Source organism: Heterocephalus glaber, unplaced genomic scaffold (genome assembly GCF_053883595.1).
Source record: "Heterocephalus glaber isolate CG9 unplaced genomic scaffold, H.glaber_assembly_v1.0 deba00001673, whole genome shotgun sequence".
In the NCBI taxonomy this organism is placed as follows: Eukaryota; Metazoa; Chordata; class Mammalia; order Rodentia; family Bathyergidae; genus Heterocephalus; species Heterocephalus glaber.
In genome coordinates this window covers 22,640,301-22,657,279 of record NW_028258410.1, presented here as the reverse complement: position 1 = coordinate 22,657,279, position 16,979 = coordinate 22,640,301, and the positions used below count along the sequence as shown (strand labels likewise).

Genomic DNA, 16,979 nt, shown 5'->3' with positions numbered 1-16,979 from the left:
GTCTCTGTGACCTGTCCACTTGTGAGGGTCCTTTGAGGTAGTCTTCAGGTTGTTCGAGCCAATCTTTTTAAGAGACCAGTGCCAGAGTTCAATCTTATTATCTGTATTTCACTGCAGTCTTCTCCTCTTCCCCCTCCTCCGCCCCTCTTCTTTCTCCTTTTTTTTTTTCTTTTTGTTTTTGGTGGTTTGGAGCTTAAACCCAGATCTTTCCCACTGAGCTACCTCCCTAGTCCTTTTTTAATTAATTAATTTTTTTTTTTACCTTTAAGACAAGGTCTCACCAAGTCATCTAGGCTGGGTTTGAACTTGTGATCCTCTGGCCTCAGCCTCCCAGAATTCATTGTAATCTTGGAAAATAATATTGTGGAGGAATTACATTGTGTCTGTTTGAAGTGATTATAAACTGAAAGTGAGTTTAAGTAGTCATTAACTGGTAATAGTTTTGCTGCTTTTCTTCCTTTTTGGAACAGCAGCAGGATTTTATAGGGGCCTGACAAAAGCATCATTTGACATGACTAATTTGAATCAAAAGAAATCTCTTATTAAAATTCTTAGCCAGGGATTTAGCTCAGTGGTTCCGCCACCTGTCTCGAAAGTGCAAGGACCCGAGTTCGATCCCTGGTACCAAAAAAAAATCTTTCTCACAGATTTAAGGAGCAAGTTCTTTTGAAACTGATGGTGAGGTGCTTAATTAATCCATACAAGTTGTGATTTGGTGGTCAGCTTCCTTAATTTTCTGCTTGGTCATCTTTTTCCTCATCAGGTGAGTGATTACCACATCACCTGAGAATGTCATCTTATTAGTCACTTCCCACTCCTGGATAGAGACACGTTCACATCAGGACAGAACAGGTCTCTTCGGTGGAGCTAAGTCAAGGTCATAGGTGCCTTTTGATGGACCTTTGTACGTTTTCTCTATTGTACTTTGTGCCAGCTTTCTATTGAAGGTGTGGAATGTCATGTGTCTTCATTCAGTTTTCTAACTTCTATTAAACTTCCCTGTCATTTTGCTAAATTCCCAAAGTGTATTCTTTCCTCATTTGTGACCATAATAAAACATCATCATGAGTCTGACTTGCCCATCCAGAAGAGATGATGTATTTGGGAAATACTGTTTGTGACATTTGAGGCAGAATTGTGAGTATTCAAGTGTGGGATGTAAGGAATTGAAGTTTGTCTCTAAAAGCTTTAGCAAATATCTCCTTCATGATTTTAGGTACATCTCGTGGCATCATTTACATAACAGACTTGTAAGGTAGAAGTTTCGAGCATCAGAACAGCAGAAGTTTGAAATGAGTCTAAACCCTATATGCGGTATGGGCCAGCCCTGTTTGTTCCCTGTGGGGCTTGTCAAGGCAGGATGAAGCTCTGCTGTATACTCCCATGTGTTTAGCTTAGCTCATCTCTGCTTATTCAACATAGGCTCATTGTCAGTGTCATTCTCTTGGGATGAAGGCCTCAGCTGAGCTTCACGATTGGTCCCTTGCCAGTTGTGCATTCACATTGCTATGATGTGATTCAGAATTTCAGAGTTGTATAAGTCTGTTTGAGAAGACGTCAGTTCCCATCAGCTTTTTGTATTCCTACTGATGGATTGAGGATTTTGCTGTAGTCTGACCCAGAGGAAGTAAGCCAGGTTGATCTGATTTGGAGTTTCTTACACAGATCATTAGAGATGCTTCTCTGCGTGTGTTCTGTGACCTGCACCATATTGTGAGCTCATCTTACAGGAACAGCATCTACTGTTTTTACATTACATGTTTCCTCCATTTTCCAGAGGATTTAAGGTTGTAGCTCCCAACTACCAGGTGTGATCTAAAAATATGATGTGTGTTTAAATTTTTTAAAAATTTATTACAGTAAAAGACATTAATTACCATTAATTCCCCTCAGAATACTCTCCCTTGCTTCAAACATACTTATCTGATTGTTCTTGCCACTTTATGAAACAGTTCTGGAAGTTCTTTTTTGTGAATATCTTTAGTTGTACTGTCATGCTTGCCTTGATATCCTGAATGGCTCAGAAACTTTTGCCTTTCATGGTCATTTTGACTCTGGAGAAGAACCAGAAATTGCATGGTGCCAGCTCGAGTGAATAAGGTGGATGAGGACACATTATAATGTTGTTATAAGACTACCTTTCTGCTGGATGGCACTTAGCAGTGGCATTCACCATATTTTTGATGACTCTTCTTAATGATACACAAAAGGACTTCTAGAACTGCTTCAGAAAGTGGCAAAGACCCGGGCATGGTGGTGCATGTCTGTAATCCCAGCACTTGGGAGGCTGAGGCAGGAGGATTGCTGGAAGGTCGAGGCCAGCCTGGGCTACATGGTGAGTTCAAGGCTAGCCTAAACTATAGAGTGAGACCCTGTCTCAAAAAAAAAGAAGTTGGCAAGAATGATGTATGCTTGAAGTGAGGGGGACTACTTTGAGAGGGATTAATGGCAGTGTATCTTTTACTGTAATATGTTTCAAAAATCTAAATATTCACCATAGTTTTCTGTCACCTCTTTTGTATCCACTTTCTGGTATGCACCAGGTATGATGGTATATATTTTGCCAATATTTCTAATCCTTACAACTTCCTTTGTAGGACAAATCCTAAAAATAAGGAAACGGAGGCACATACTAAATGATTTGCCCAATAGTATCCAACTACCAGGGGCATAGCTCAAAGCCAGTACTTTCCCCCTAAGCTAGCCAAGTATCTGATATTTTGCTTTTTTAAATTCATGTTCAACTATTCCTAGTCTTACGGAACTGGTAGTAATGTTGATTGATTTGATTTGAAAATTAAGCCATCTTGAATTGAGTCACTGTAACTCAGCAATGTGCTATTCATGTAGGAAGCACTTTATGTGTTTACAAGAAGAAAGGCAGCATACCCATTTTACAAATGAGGAAACTGAGTTCCAGGGTGATCAGATAACTTGCCTAAAGTCATCCATCATGACTGGGGGCAGCAGGCGCTATTGAGCATGAAGGGCCATGTGACATATTTAATGTCAGTTAAGATCATAATTCTTTTAGTCTTCTACGTTTTTTCTAACTCAGCCACATTTCCGGAATGCTTCAGGTTTCTTCTCATTACTTGTCTTTTCTAATTACTTATTGTATCACTTCAGGAAAATTATTTGCCTACTGTTATCAACCTCATATATAAAAGAAGGAGAAGCATAGTGCCTACCTTAGAAATAGATTAAATGAAATAGTGCAGATAAAACATTTAGTTCAATGTCTAACACGTGGCAAATGCTAAAGTAATTAGCATTTCTTCCATTTGTATGTGTAGAATTCAGCACTGTACCCTGGTAAAACAGGGTGAGGCTGAATTTTGAACTAAAAAAAAAAGGTCTACTTTAAAATAGAGTCTTTCAAGAGAAACCTCATCTGTACATATGTTGCCTTACTTGCTCACACGTCCTTCAAGAGACATCAGGCAGCATCTGACTGGGTGAAAGGTAATGGCAAGCAAAGTCTAGGTGTTTATTAGACAACAGGCATTGGGTGCAACCACAGACATCGGTACTGTCATGCTCAGAGCTCATCCTTTCCCACTGATCCAGGACTGATTTATGCGTAGCCTTAAGGTGGTCTGGAAATGGTAAACACCCATGATTAAGAGGCTTATTTTAATTTCTCCTAAAATGTGACTTCTCCCCGGAAGAGAACCAGAAATCCCAGTGCGTGGTCTGTTTTCTTCAGCATAACCCACATCCACTAATCAGCTGTTGCTCTGAGGTGGCTCCATTCACTCTGTCTTGTCCAGGAGGATCTCTTATTCTTCTCATTATCTCATTCTTTCCAGGGTGTTTCTCTTGTGGTAGTTCTTTTGTGTCTGAGTAAAAAGTTTAACCTGGCATGCCTTTTAGAGATGGTTGACCCAGAAGTTGACACCTGTTTCTCATCAGCCAGTACAAAACAAACAATATTTAGTGAGCAGAGATTTTCTTTGATTTCAAAAGACAGTTGAGCAGGAATTACCTTTAAGTTTAAAAGCTTACTGGGGACAAAAACTTACCTCTTATTCTTTACCTAGTCCTCTGAGCCCAGAACCAGGTTGCATGTGCGCTACTCAGTCTAAGTCTGCTCTTGTGGCTTCAGTGGCTTTCGTTATTGTGTGGCTAGAAACGAACGGTATTTTAACCATTCATCCCTCAACCAGGGTTATGTGTAGCATGGTGAGTAAGACAAACAAGGTCATTCATTCCTTCATAGAACTAACATCTTAGTAAGAGAACAAGTAAAAGAAATACAGATAATTACGAGATACATGATTGTTTTGAAGGAAATAGTCTCTAGACAAGGTAACCTCTCTAGAGAAGATAGTCAGAAAAAGCTCCCTGACATCCTCTGTGGAGTTGACATCTAAGCTAAAACATAGGATAAGAAAGAACTGTGCATGAGCCACCCAGGCAAAAGCATCATCAATTCTGTAGGCTATTGAGGATGGAAAATGTGTAGCCTGTTTGAGGATCAGAAATAAAGTGTGGCTAGAGGGCCCTGACCAAAGGGGAGAGTAGTAAGTAGGTAATGAAATTGGAAGGGAAAGTGGAGGCCAGAGATGTGGCCTGGGGATTTGGATTTTATTTTGAGTGAAGAAAGAGACATAAAAGTGATATGATTTGGTGTATTCCTATGTTTTTAGGTGTGTTTGTTGCTGTAAGAGGATAGTGACTTGGACTGAGGGAATGAAGGTGGAGACAGAAAACTAGAAAACTATGGCTGGGCTTGAGTAATACCATTATTTTAGAAATGAAGTCAATAGGATTGCTGAAGTTTGGATGTAAGCAGGAGTGTGGTAAGGTAATGGGAACGATCAGGAACATTTCTGAGGTCGAGAAGACTGAGAAGTAAGGTTGAAGAGGTTTTGGGATGAGGGAGAGTTGATATTTAGGAATTTTGTCTAGAATGTCAGTTGTAAATTTCCATGAGATACCAGGGACTCAGATGCCCACTGAGTGATCTGGATGCATGAATCTGGAGCTCAGAGAATTCTGCCTAGATGTATACATGTGGGAACCACAGCAGAGAGAGGATGTTCAAATCCTACGTGAATTTCCCTCAGCTGGTAAATACTTCATGCTACTGACATGGCTAGTTTAAGAATTTGCTCCTTTAGGATGTTGGCAGCCGTACAACTGTAGAACTACAGTTATTTTACTGAAAGATACCCATTTAAAATTTATTTATGTCACCAGAGACCAGGAAGGTGAAACGCTACCCTTGGCGCCATAAAACCATTGTCTGAGCATGGTTTTCAGAAAAATCCATATCTGGATAGTGTGACCAAATGTTCAACAGTGTCTGGCTGCTGTATTCTAATAGGTCAGGTATAACTCAAGCCCCAAATGCCTTATGGCAGCCATAAATTACACTGAAGGTAGCTGAAGTGTAAAGCAAGAGTGCTTGTTCGCCCCAGATTAGAATCAAAGGCAACAAAGCTGTCTAGACATTGGAACCCTAGATGAAGCCTTGGACTAGAGACAAGCAGCATTTATTTTGTGAGAATTTTGCTAATAGAACAACAAGAAGGAAAATGTAGAATCATGCTTTTCAAATTTGAGGATTTTTGAGAAATACAGGAATTGCTTCTGAAAATGTAAACACCTCCCAGGGACTCTGGTTAAGTAACTCTGGGTTGGTGTTCAGGACTCTGTATTTCTAACAAATGATTCTGATACAGGCGATCCATACATCTCACACTGAGAAATATTGAGTATGGAAAGACCTCTGAGACCATCTACTTAGCTGCCTTTTAGAAATGGGGAAACAAGCCTTGTCGAGAAGGGTCTTGCCCAAAGTTGCAGACCAAGTTGAAACGTCAGTGCAGTTTAGCAACTTACTGTTACTTTTCATCCTAATGGGTGGATGGAAAGCCAGTCTGCCCTCCCAGTTCTCACATTGCCTTCCTTCATTCTGTTTTTGCTTTTCTTTTTCCAAAGCACACATCACCTTCTAATGTGAGAATAATTCAATAATTTATTGTGTTTATTATTTGTCTCACCTCAGTAAAATAAAAGCTTGTTTTATTTCACTGAAGTCTCCTACATGCCTCAAATGGTGCCTGGCCCATAGTAGTTCAGTGAATATTTGATAAATGGATAGATGAAAAATATTTTGTTAAACTGTAAGTTAATGGGCATTATGGGAAAGTATCAGCCCTTAGGCATTATTAGTACAAAATAAAGTAGAATTTTTTTTCACTTGTTTTATTCTGCTTCAATTAGAGGTTTCAGGAACAGCTTGTTTATGGAAGACTAAAGACTTTCTAAGAGTATCAATAATAATAGTAGTAACAGCAACAGTATAAACAACAACTACCGCTTACGGAAAGGTCACTGTTTGTAAATATGTACTGTATGAAGCTCTGAGCCAAGGGTTGGCTCACACCCACGATCTCACCGAAGTCTCATTACAGCCCAGAGGTGAGGAACTGGCGTTGTCTATTTTCCAGAGGAGGAGACTGAGGCTCAAAAGGTGGATTCACTTCTTGAAGGATACACAGCCTATACAGATTTAGGGTCTGTGATTCTAACAATTAAGTTGTCAGAAACTTTCAGTACTAGGTTTGGGGTGTTCTCTCTTTGGAGAAGGAATTGAAAAAGCTAAAGACTAGGCAGCATCAATCTTTGGGTTGCCCCTGGGCCAAAAACATCAATCTCCAAGGTGGTATAAAACCACAGGCTGGAAAAACATATGCATTTTTTTAAGCTCAAGTTTCCAGCCTTTCCCTATACTCTCAAGTCTTTCCATTCTCACATTACAAAGAACCTTTCGTCTTGAACTGGTGGGTTTTTCTCACTTCTCAGACAACCTCCCTGGAGTTGGCCAAGGAAAATTCCTGTGGTGACAGGTCACGCTCAAGCATTTCTAGGGAGGCCACTGCAGCACTCATTCACACCCCGTCTCCTAAGGAAGGGTGGACGGAAAGGGGCTCCTTCACCCACCTTCTGTAACACTTTACTGTGGAGGCTGAGGGAGATGATGGTTTTATAAATGTGGGCACAACAGATCTCTTTGTGAGACTTGGATAGGCCTTTGAGTTCTGGATACACTGTACCTTTTAAACTGCTTAAGAGCAACAGAATGAAGTATCACAAGCTGCTGTGGATAATGTTGGCATTCATTCTTACCCCTGGCAGCGAAGAGTAGTCATGCTCCACACATATGGCACCAGATCTCATTTAATTCTTACAATGAACAAGATGAGACATCATTGTCCCGCTTCTGTGGCTGAGGAAGACCTTGAGAAATTGGAAACTTGCCTGTCTCCTGGCATTAGCCAGAGGCAGAGCCATGTGTTAAATACAGGCTGAGCTCTGAGGCTTGTCTTTGCTAGTTCTTCTGGAGGACTGGTGGAGCATGGACTCTGGAGCCATACTACTTGGGTTTGAATCTTGGCTGTGCTACTTACTGGCTGGGAAATATTGGGTAGGTTAGTTAGCCACCCTTCTCTTTGGCTCGTTCACCTGTAGCATGAGGTTAATAATGTACTCATATCACCTGTTATGAGGATTAAATGAATAAGTGTATATAAAGCACTTGGCATCTGGCACATAAAAAGCATGTAAGTGCTATCTGTTATTAATTTATATATCAAGTCCTTTTTTGTCTGGATGGAAACTTAATCTCAGAAGTTTCAGGGTTTTTCTGACTACCTCCATCCCCCAACCCCTGCCACCACCCAAAGGTTGGGTCCACATGCTTAAGCATCACATGTGGATGATGATACGTAGCACTGAGAGTGGCACCTGACATATAATTAGCTCCAGTAGATCTCAGTGCTGATGGGTATGATATTGCCAGGACATTGAGGGTATGGGAAGGTAGGAATGAGGACAGCATCTGTCTCTCAGTTGGTACCATACTCTGGGGTACAGATCCAGAAAGCAGTAGGGACTATCTAGGTGCTTCTCTCACAGACTAGGTAAGAACCAAGAGGCAGTCATTAGTTTGCATATAGCAAGTTACTGTTATTTTAATGCTCTAGCAATGAACATATATTTTATTAATTTAAAGGATAGAGAACAGGGAAGTATGCAGAGTTCTTGCTTAGACCACATTGAATAATAAAAGATTAGTACTCAGAACGTTTCCAGGGATGAATTGTCTCAGAACAGCTTTGTGATGTGCCATTTATTGCAATGAATTGTCACCCTCCAACCACCACCACCCCATACTTGGTCTGACCACAGTATCCTCCTCCTGTCTCCCTTTCCTCTGGGAAGGCTAGGCTTCTCTGCTCTTCTGCCATTAGTCTGTGACTGTGCATTTCACTTTTCTTCTAGCTTAAGAGTTGGACAGTGGAGGACCTTCAGAAGAGGCTCTTGGCTCTCGACCCCATGATGGAGCAGGAGATTGAAGAGATCCGGCAGAAGTACCAGTCCAAGCGGCAGCCAATCCTGGATGCCATTGAGGCTAAGAAGAGGCGGCAACAAAATTTCTGAGCGAGGCTGGGCCCTGGGCTTTGGTGAATCCTGGATTGCTCGTTTCACATTTGTCAGCCAGCACTTACACTGTGTCATTTCTCCACAGCACCTTTGTGAACTCAGGAATGTGCGCCAGTGGGAAGGGCTACCTTGACTGTCATTGTGCCATCTTGATGTATTTATATTGGTCAGGGATATTATTTTGAAGATTTATGTCGGCGCTTTTAACTCAGAATTTTAAACCCAGAAACAGAGACTCTTAGTTGATAGCTGGAAAAGTTTTACATTATCTTTTTTGTTTTTCTTTTCCCAATAATTTTTGATTGTTCTTTCTGGAAGACTTTTAAAAAATATATAAATATGCATATATATATAAATTATAAATCGATTCCCCACTCAGTGTGGTGGCATCTCTGTACAGGTACAGTTTTGAACAGTTCGCCTCTTTTCTGTAAGATTATGGTACTGTGGAACATGGGGGCCGAGGACATCAGGAACCTGTTAGGAGATCACTGAGTCCTGGGAGCCAACCTCACCCTTTGTAGGGCTGCATTTAAAACTCGGGATTGGTTTCCACCATGGTTTCGACCTTGCACAGTCATCACTGACTGGCTTTTGGAGCTGACAGTGATGCTCAGAACACCTCGAGAATTTGTGTTTGCTCTTTGAGTCCCAAGAGAAGCCTGGTACCCTTTTTGCAAGTTGACCTTTAGTGTTTCAGTGTCTTTCATCCATCTCCACTCTCCCAACTGCCTAAAGTCACATCACAGATGTTTCCCAGTGCCTTAGAGGAGAGGTGATCTGGTAAAGGGACAGGCCTACCAGGAACTCTCGGCAAACACAGGGCTGTGTTCAGTCCACAAAAGGAAAGGGATTTTGAAGCTCTCGTTGTTCATGTGAAAAATTATACAAGTGGCATTTTGCTCTATTCCTTATAGGCAGGGGTATGGAGCATTGCTTTTTTTTTATCCACATTCAAATATGTGACTGTTTTCTTTCTTCTTTTGCTACTAAGGGGTCTGGAAGTATAAATGAATACTCCAGGATGCTCAGTCTGGACATATAGAATGCCAGAGCTAGAAGGGACCATAATGATCATCTGGTCTTACCCTGTGAGAAGGGAAGTGACATGGCCAACCTCAGAAACCAGGTTACAGTAAGAGCAGGGATTGGAACTCAGGTCTCCATCCCTGGGACACTGAACTGAGCAGCCCCTTCCCTGAGGAAAAAGATTTGAGTCCATTTGGGTTAAGTTGTCCCACGGATCCCAGCTGACAGAAACCTCTTGCCTTGCTTCTTTTTAGGTGACATGGCTATGAAAAGATTCCCCAGAGAAAAATATCAGAGAGTCCATGAGTTCTGCTGTGCCTAGCTGACATGCACCCTTGGGGGCAGATTTAGGGGCCAAAGCACAGCAGAGGTCTTTGCAAAAAGACAGCATGGAGCCTTCTTCCTACGACTTTGGCTCAGAGCCACACCGGTTACACAGAAAAGAGAACACAATTGGGAAAGACAAGTATCTTTTTATTTTCTTCTAATATCTCTTCCTTCAGCTAGGGGAACCATGACTAGGTTGTACCAAAGATTTTTGTAATTTGACTCCATAATTGCTCTTGCTCCCTAAACCTGAGAATCAATGGAAAGTCAGGGATAGTTCTTCTGTGATCAGATTCTGTTCTTTGCAGTTAAAACAAGTTTTTAAAAATGCAAAAGGCAGTTGGTCTTCAGGGCTTAGCCTAGCTATGTGGCAGATAAAAAAGAGGACAAGTGAGGATCTTGCAGGAATAATAAAATGGCAGCTAGCATTTATTGCCAAGCCCTGGGCTAGGTAGGCTTCAAATTTCATAGTAGTCCTCTGGGTTAAATACTTTATCTCCAGTTCATAGGTACAAAGGAAAATGGGTTTGGAGAGAACTATTCCTTCCCAAGGCAATACAGCCAATAAGTGGTAGAATCGGGATTCGTAGCATTGCTCTATAGAAACACATGCAGCCATGTCCAACCTGCAGGCCTCAGGCATAACAGATATAAAAACAAAAAAGTTTTGTTCCTTATACACACCAACTATATTTAATATTTTTATGTGGCCCAAGACAATTCCTCTTCATTCAGGGTGGCCCAGCCAAGCCAAATGTTGGACACTCATGGCAGAGAACAGGAAAGTCATGAGTCTGTTTAAAATGAAATGACCATCTTTTCTTGCCCAGCCTGAGTATCATTTTTAGGTTGGAAAACAGCTGAATTAATAGGTCTGACAGCCAGCTAAGTTTTAAAAACCAAAGCATTGAGCATTGAGCATGGATACTCCACTTGCTGTGCTAACAGTTCTGCCTTAGTCTCTTTCCTCTTTAAACAGAGAGCTCAGAGAAGAAAGCCTTTTTCTCCTTTCCTAAGCAAGATCTAAGTAAAGGAAAACTCAGTTTTTCTCCATAAATATTGGTGGGCCATGAACCTCGATCTGGAGGTTATTTTGTTCTAAGCATATCTACATCCAACATACTGACCCAGCAAGTCGTTTGCTCATCACTCTAGCTAGACAGAGCCCTTTGGCTAGAAGTCAAATTGTTTTGGATCAGATAAATTTCCTGTATATTTGTCTTCTAGTGACAGAAAGGCAGAGGAGCAGGTCCTAGTCATTTTTTCTTTAAATATTAAGTTCAAGATACTTCCGTTTTCATTGAGCTTAAGCATTTGTGTCTCAAGCTTCCAAGGAACTCTAAGGCTTTCTGTACTTCCAAGAAACCATGACCCACACTTATTACATCTTTTTAAAAATCTCATCGTCTCTTAAAATATCTAAATTGCTCTCCCACTGGTGAATCTGAAGCACATTTCTATTTTTTTCTTTATATTCTTTTGTCCAACTACCAGTTGGATGGATGAAAATTTGGCTGAGGAGGAGAAAGATGGATAGATAGAATGATATAGGGCATGGATGAACTAATGAACCAGTATTCTGAAGCAGTTTATGAACCATAGACTTGACTCCTTGAGACTGTAGATTCCACCCAGGAAACATTGATTTAGCACCTGTCAGATGCCAGAAATTTATTATACCATATAAAATTCAGTAGCCCAGCCTGGTGTCAGAAATGAGAGAGATGACATCATGATAGACCCTGTAGATATTAAAAGGCTAATAACAGAATCATATGAACAACTTTATGCTGATGCATTCAACAATTTAAATGAAATAGACAAATTCCTGGAAAAATACAAAGTTCCAAAGCACACTCAAGGAGAAATAGATAATCCAAACAGCCCTATTTCTATAGAAACTTAATAGCTTTGAGAGATACAAGTAAAACTCTCCTCATTTTATAGATGATGAAACTGAGGCTCAGAGAGGTAAAGTCAGTTGCTCAAGACCATGTCACTATAGTATAGAAGAGTCAGGGTTTTACATCCATGTCCTCTGGTTCTTACCCAGTGTCCTTTCTAACATACCACGTTGGCTCGACAGACTGCAGCTCCTTATTTATGGGGGAATTGTTCCTCCTCAATCCACTCTCCCCTCTGCACCCCATGCTTTCTTGGCACCATGTTTATGTTTCATCAGAATTCCAGTCATGGTCTTTGGAATCCATGTTCTTTGTGTTTGGCAAAAAACTCACCAGCTTGCACTTGGACCAACTTGGATTTAAAAATAAGCTTAAATGCTGTTGCTAATGTACAATTTAAAATGTGAAGTTTGTAGCTTTAATTTTTTTGTAACAAAAACTAGTAACACTGGCTTAAGTGCTGACTTGAAATGCTATTTTGTAAGGTTTGGATGTAAATAATCAGTTGAGGTCAGCAGTTTGTATATGTATGAGACATGGCTTCCTCCATTACCTTTTACTATCTTTTTTTAATTTGAGATGCTTCCTGTATACTTTTATGTTAAATTTGTTGTTTTTCCTCCTCCTTTCTTCCTGTACCTTGTCAACCTTTGTTTTAAATAAACTGTCCTTTGGACCGCAGATCTCCTGTCTTTTTAAAAATGAAGTCCTAAATACATGTCTGCTTAATGGTGTGAACCTTTGTGACACTGACTATGTGCTGTGTATATTTTAGGATCCAAAGCTGGGACAGATAGGTAAACTTGCTGGGACCTACTGTGTGCCTGGGGCAAAGCTAGTTGTCACCAATGTAAAAAATACATGAGAGACAATTCTTGCATAGCACCTAGGGAGTCAGTCAACCACAAAAGCATACAACACTGGAAGTACTATGAGAGAAGAAGAAAGTGCATGGCTTGTGAACACACAGGAATGAGCGACAGTCAGTGCTGTCGGGGCATCCAAGGATGCTCTTGGGGGAGGTAACACTATCCTGAAACTTGGAAAACGAGGAAGAGAATGCCAGGTTGATGAAGAGTAGGAGCTGAGGGAGAAGGTGAACAGAAGGCCCAGCCTGGACAAAGATCCTGGAGTGGAGATCTAATGTAGGGTCATCAGGCGCCTGGTGTCGGAATCTACCATCCCTGTCTGCTGTTACATGAAGTCAGGCATGGCCCAGGATTCAGAGTGGAGCAGCAGGATCCTGCACTTGGATGACTCCTCCTTTTCCAGAAATAATTCCCCAGCCTGACCCTGAATTCTCTTTAGTCTTAAAAAGTTTTCCCTGGCAGCAAGGAGGGAACAGAGTTACACTGCACTAAAAAGTAAGTGTAGGTCTCTTGAGTCAGACTGCTGTATAGTATTTAGTACAGTAATTCCATAGCCTGTCTTCATAACTGTCATGCTGTTGCCAGGGGTGATGACAGATGTTCCCTATTGGTTAGGTTAAGAATCTATGACCAAAAGAAGCAGGGATGGAATAAATTTACATGTAATAGCACCTACTGTGTGATAGTCACAATGCAGAGCCATTTAGGTTACTTCATTATGTTTTCACAAAGACTCGGGTGTATAGTAGTGTCCCCTCTCTGTAGATAGGTGATTCTCAGGGCACTATACTGCCCACTGGATTTGTTCTGGAAATATGTGGGAATGTTTTTGACTGACAACAGTTGAGGGCCCTACCAGCATTTAGGGAGCAGGGGCAGGTTTGCTGTGTGCCCTGCAGTGCATTCTGGGATAATTCTGCAAAACATCAAAGGTTATTTTGGTGAAAAACTTGTCTGAAACCAAACCAGATTTCATTTACAACTAAAAGTAAAGTACTTTTTAAAAAAAATTATTTTATTGGTACATTTTAGGTATGTAATACATTTACATTTATCATTCGGTCCTTGTACCTGTACATGCTGTATCTTGGTTCTTATTTTTTTCCTCATTACCTGTGCACCCTTCACCCCCTCCACCCTTCCCTATTTACATAGATTTTGTTTCCATTTTTTTTCTTTTCTCATAATTTTTCCTTCCCCTTCTTTCCTTTCCCCTTCCCCTCCCACTACCCCTACACCTTTGGACCTTTTCCTATTTCAAATTATCAATTTTTCATTTTAATCACTTTAATCCTTATTTACACTTTCAGTTTCTCACACTAGAGAAACTATTCGGTATTTACACATGTGTGTCCTTTTTATTTCACTTCATACTTAAGAGTATGGCCTTAATATGCATCTATTGAGCTATAAATGTCTCTTAGTTTGTCGTTCTTTATGGCTGAGTAGTACTCCATTTAATAAAAATAAACCACATCTGTATCCAGTTTCCAGTTGATGGGCACTTGAGCTGTTTCCAAGCTTCAGCTATTACAAACTGTGCCACTATAAACATAGGTGCACATATATCGCTGTGGTATGATTCTTTTAATTTAAAAGTAATATCCTTGTATGAGGTTTTACCATTAGTTTTCCAGAATAAACTATGTAGAAATTGAGAGACACTTGTAGTTTCTTTTGTTTGGAGCTTTTCCAAGAGATGTTCTCTGTTTCAGAAAATCACATCATCAAAGGCAGCAATGCTTGTGATTTTTGACTCACTACTGCAAGGCAAACGTACCAAGATTGGTTTAATTTGTAACTGTTGTATTCACAGAGACTATGTAACATGTAAACAAATAAATGATAATTACAGAGAATGATAATGTGCTACAAAGGAAGTAAAATAGGGTAACAGAATTGAGAGTAAGTGTGTGTAGAGAGAAACAGCTTTACATCGGATCATCTGGGCAGGCTCTGAAGAGATGTTTCAAGGGAAAACAGAAGGACAAAAAGGAGCCAGCCAGGTAGAAGACCTGGAAGATGTACATTGCAGGCTGGGGGACAGCAAAAGTAAAAGTCCTGAGGCAAGGACAAAAGTTTAGAGTTGTTGGGAGAATGGAAGGATAGCTTGTGTGGCTGGAACAGCACTCACAGGTAGATGGAAGCATGAGTATGCAGAGCTTTTCGGTCCACGAGAATGGGTGTGGGTATTATCCCTGATGAGATGGTGAAGCATCGGAGGGTTTTCAGCTGGGAACTGGCATGCTTTTCTGAGATAGTACTCAACTTTAATCATCAGGAACATATAATGTACTACCACTACACACCTACCATAATAGCTAAAATGGAAGTGATAAGAATTTTAAGTGTTGGTGAGGATGTGGAGCAACTGAACTCTCCAATACTGATGAGTATACACATAACCCAGTAATTCCTCAATAGAGATGTATACACATTTTTATAAAAAAAGACATAGAATATTCAGAGCAGCAGCACTCACCATTTTCCCAACTAGAAACCACATGCCCAGTGATAGCAGAATGGATAAATTATGTAAAGTTACATAGTAGAATACAGCACTGACTATTGCTACTGTGGAAATAAAGGCTAAGCAAACAGGGAAATCAGAGACTCTTCAGAGTCAGCCACTAATGACTTGCATTTTGGCAGGCAAAGGAATGGAAAAGCTCTATAGTAGATAGAAGACTACAGGCGTGCCCTCACTGGAAGCTGTGGCGTAGGAAAGCTGTAGGCAAGCTAACCAGAACCAGGACATTCTACATGATGGGTATGTTCACTTTTCTTTTGTTGGCCTAAGAAGTCGGGACAAAAATTTAGAAAGTTATCAATTATTAGTCCAATACTGGCCATTTTGAACGGATTGTTACAGAATTTATTGTTTAGCTTCCTGAATTGTCAACTAGAGATAGCAATCTGGCTTCCTGCAAATCTGACCAATAGCAGCCTGGCCTCCTGAGATGTTTATTGTGGATATGGGGTTGGTTTCCTGGGCAGCATTGTCTGCTTGTACATTTTCCTGCTATGTACATCAGTATGGCTGAGTCAAGTGTCAGAATGAAGCCAGACGTTGATGGATGAATACAATATGATATATATACATAGAATTGAATATTATTCAGTTCTTAAAAAGAACATTCTGACAGATGGCTACAACATGGATAAGCCTTGAAGACATATGCTAATAGTGAAATAAGCCAATTGCAAAAGGACAAATATTTATGATTCCACTTATATAAGATATCTAGGGTAGTCAAATATAAATGTAGAATGGTGGTTGCCAAAGAGAGGGAGGCATGGGGAATTGGTGTTTATAGGTAGTGTTTCAGTTTGGGAAGATATAAAAGTTCTGGAAACAGATGATGGTGGTGGTTAAATCATAATGTGAATGTATTTAGTGCTACTGAACTGAGCACGTGCAGGGATTAAATGAGTAAGTTTCGATTTTACCACAATAAAAAAAGCCAGAGACACAAAAGAATATTTAATGTATAATTCTATTTATATGAAATTCAAAACCAAGGAAAGCTAGTTGATGTTTGAAGTCAGGAACTCACCTCGAGGTTGTGAGGCAGTGACAGAATGGGAGCATGAGGAAGGCTTCGAGTTCTAATTCTTTTTTTTTTTTTTTTTGGTACCGGGGTCCTTGCGCTTGTGCAGCAGGCTGAGAAACCACTGAGCTAAATCTCCGGCCCTAGTTCTAATTCCTTATTTGGTTGCTTATTACATGGGGGGTGCTCACAGTGAGAAAATTCACTGACATGATCTCTTGGGGTCTTTTTCCCCTGTGAGTATTTTATACTTGAATAAACAAAGATACTATGCTCCACTGGATTGTTTTTCCAAGCCTTGGAGGTCATGGATAGGAAACTACCCAGCTATGTACAAATGTAAGGGGTGGTTCCTCTTAGTCCACTAGCATTTAATTCAGCACCTTGGTTTGGTGAATGATCAACCAAGGCCCAAGGTTTGGCAGTGTCAAGTCCAGACTCAAACTCCAGTGTTCATTCTGTGGCCTCAAGTACAGTAGTGAGTCTGGTTTGCAATCTGTAGATAAGCTAACTACAACCTCTGCTCAGCGTTGCTTCACCTCTCTGAGGAAAATAAGACCTCAGGAGGAGGATGCTGATCTCTTTCCTTCCTGTGCATTTTTTGGTTTGTTTAACATTTAGCATTTCTAGTTCCAGGCATATCACACTTGAACTTGACATTAACACTCCGAGAGACAAGTATAGAAACCGAGGTTCAGAGAGGCAAAGAAACCCAACCAAGATCACACTCATAAGTAGCAGAGGTTCAAGTCCAAGTCTGTCTGGTCTTAACCATATTCTCTCCACTACAGGGCACCCCTTAGGTTCTCCCATCAAATAATTTTTAATAAACTGGCTGCCTG

General features: G+C 40.6%; 1 protein-coding gene across 2 annotated transcripts in view; it reads left to right on the top strand.

Moving 5' to 3' along the window:
* Stk4 (serine/threonine kinase 4) overlaps positions 1-12,398 on the top strand; it is a 105,963-nt gene extending 93,565 nt beyond the window's left edge. For both annotated transcript variants that reach the window (XM_004858176.4, XM_021238912.2), the window contains exon 11: positions 8,296-12,398. In XM_004858176.4, the coding sequence (XP_004858233.1) occupies positions 8,296-8,454 (159 nt within the window). In that variant the 3' untranslated portion in view covers positions 8,455-12,398. The remainder of the gene's footprint in view (positions 1-8,295) is intronic.
* The last annotated feature ends 4,581 nt before the right edge of the window (positions 12,399-16,979 follow it).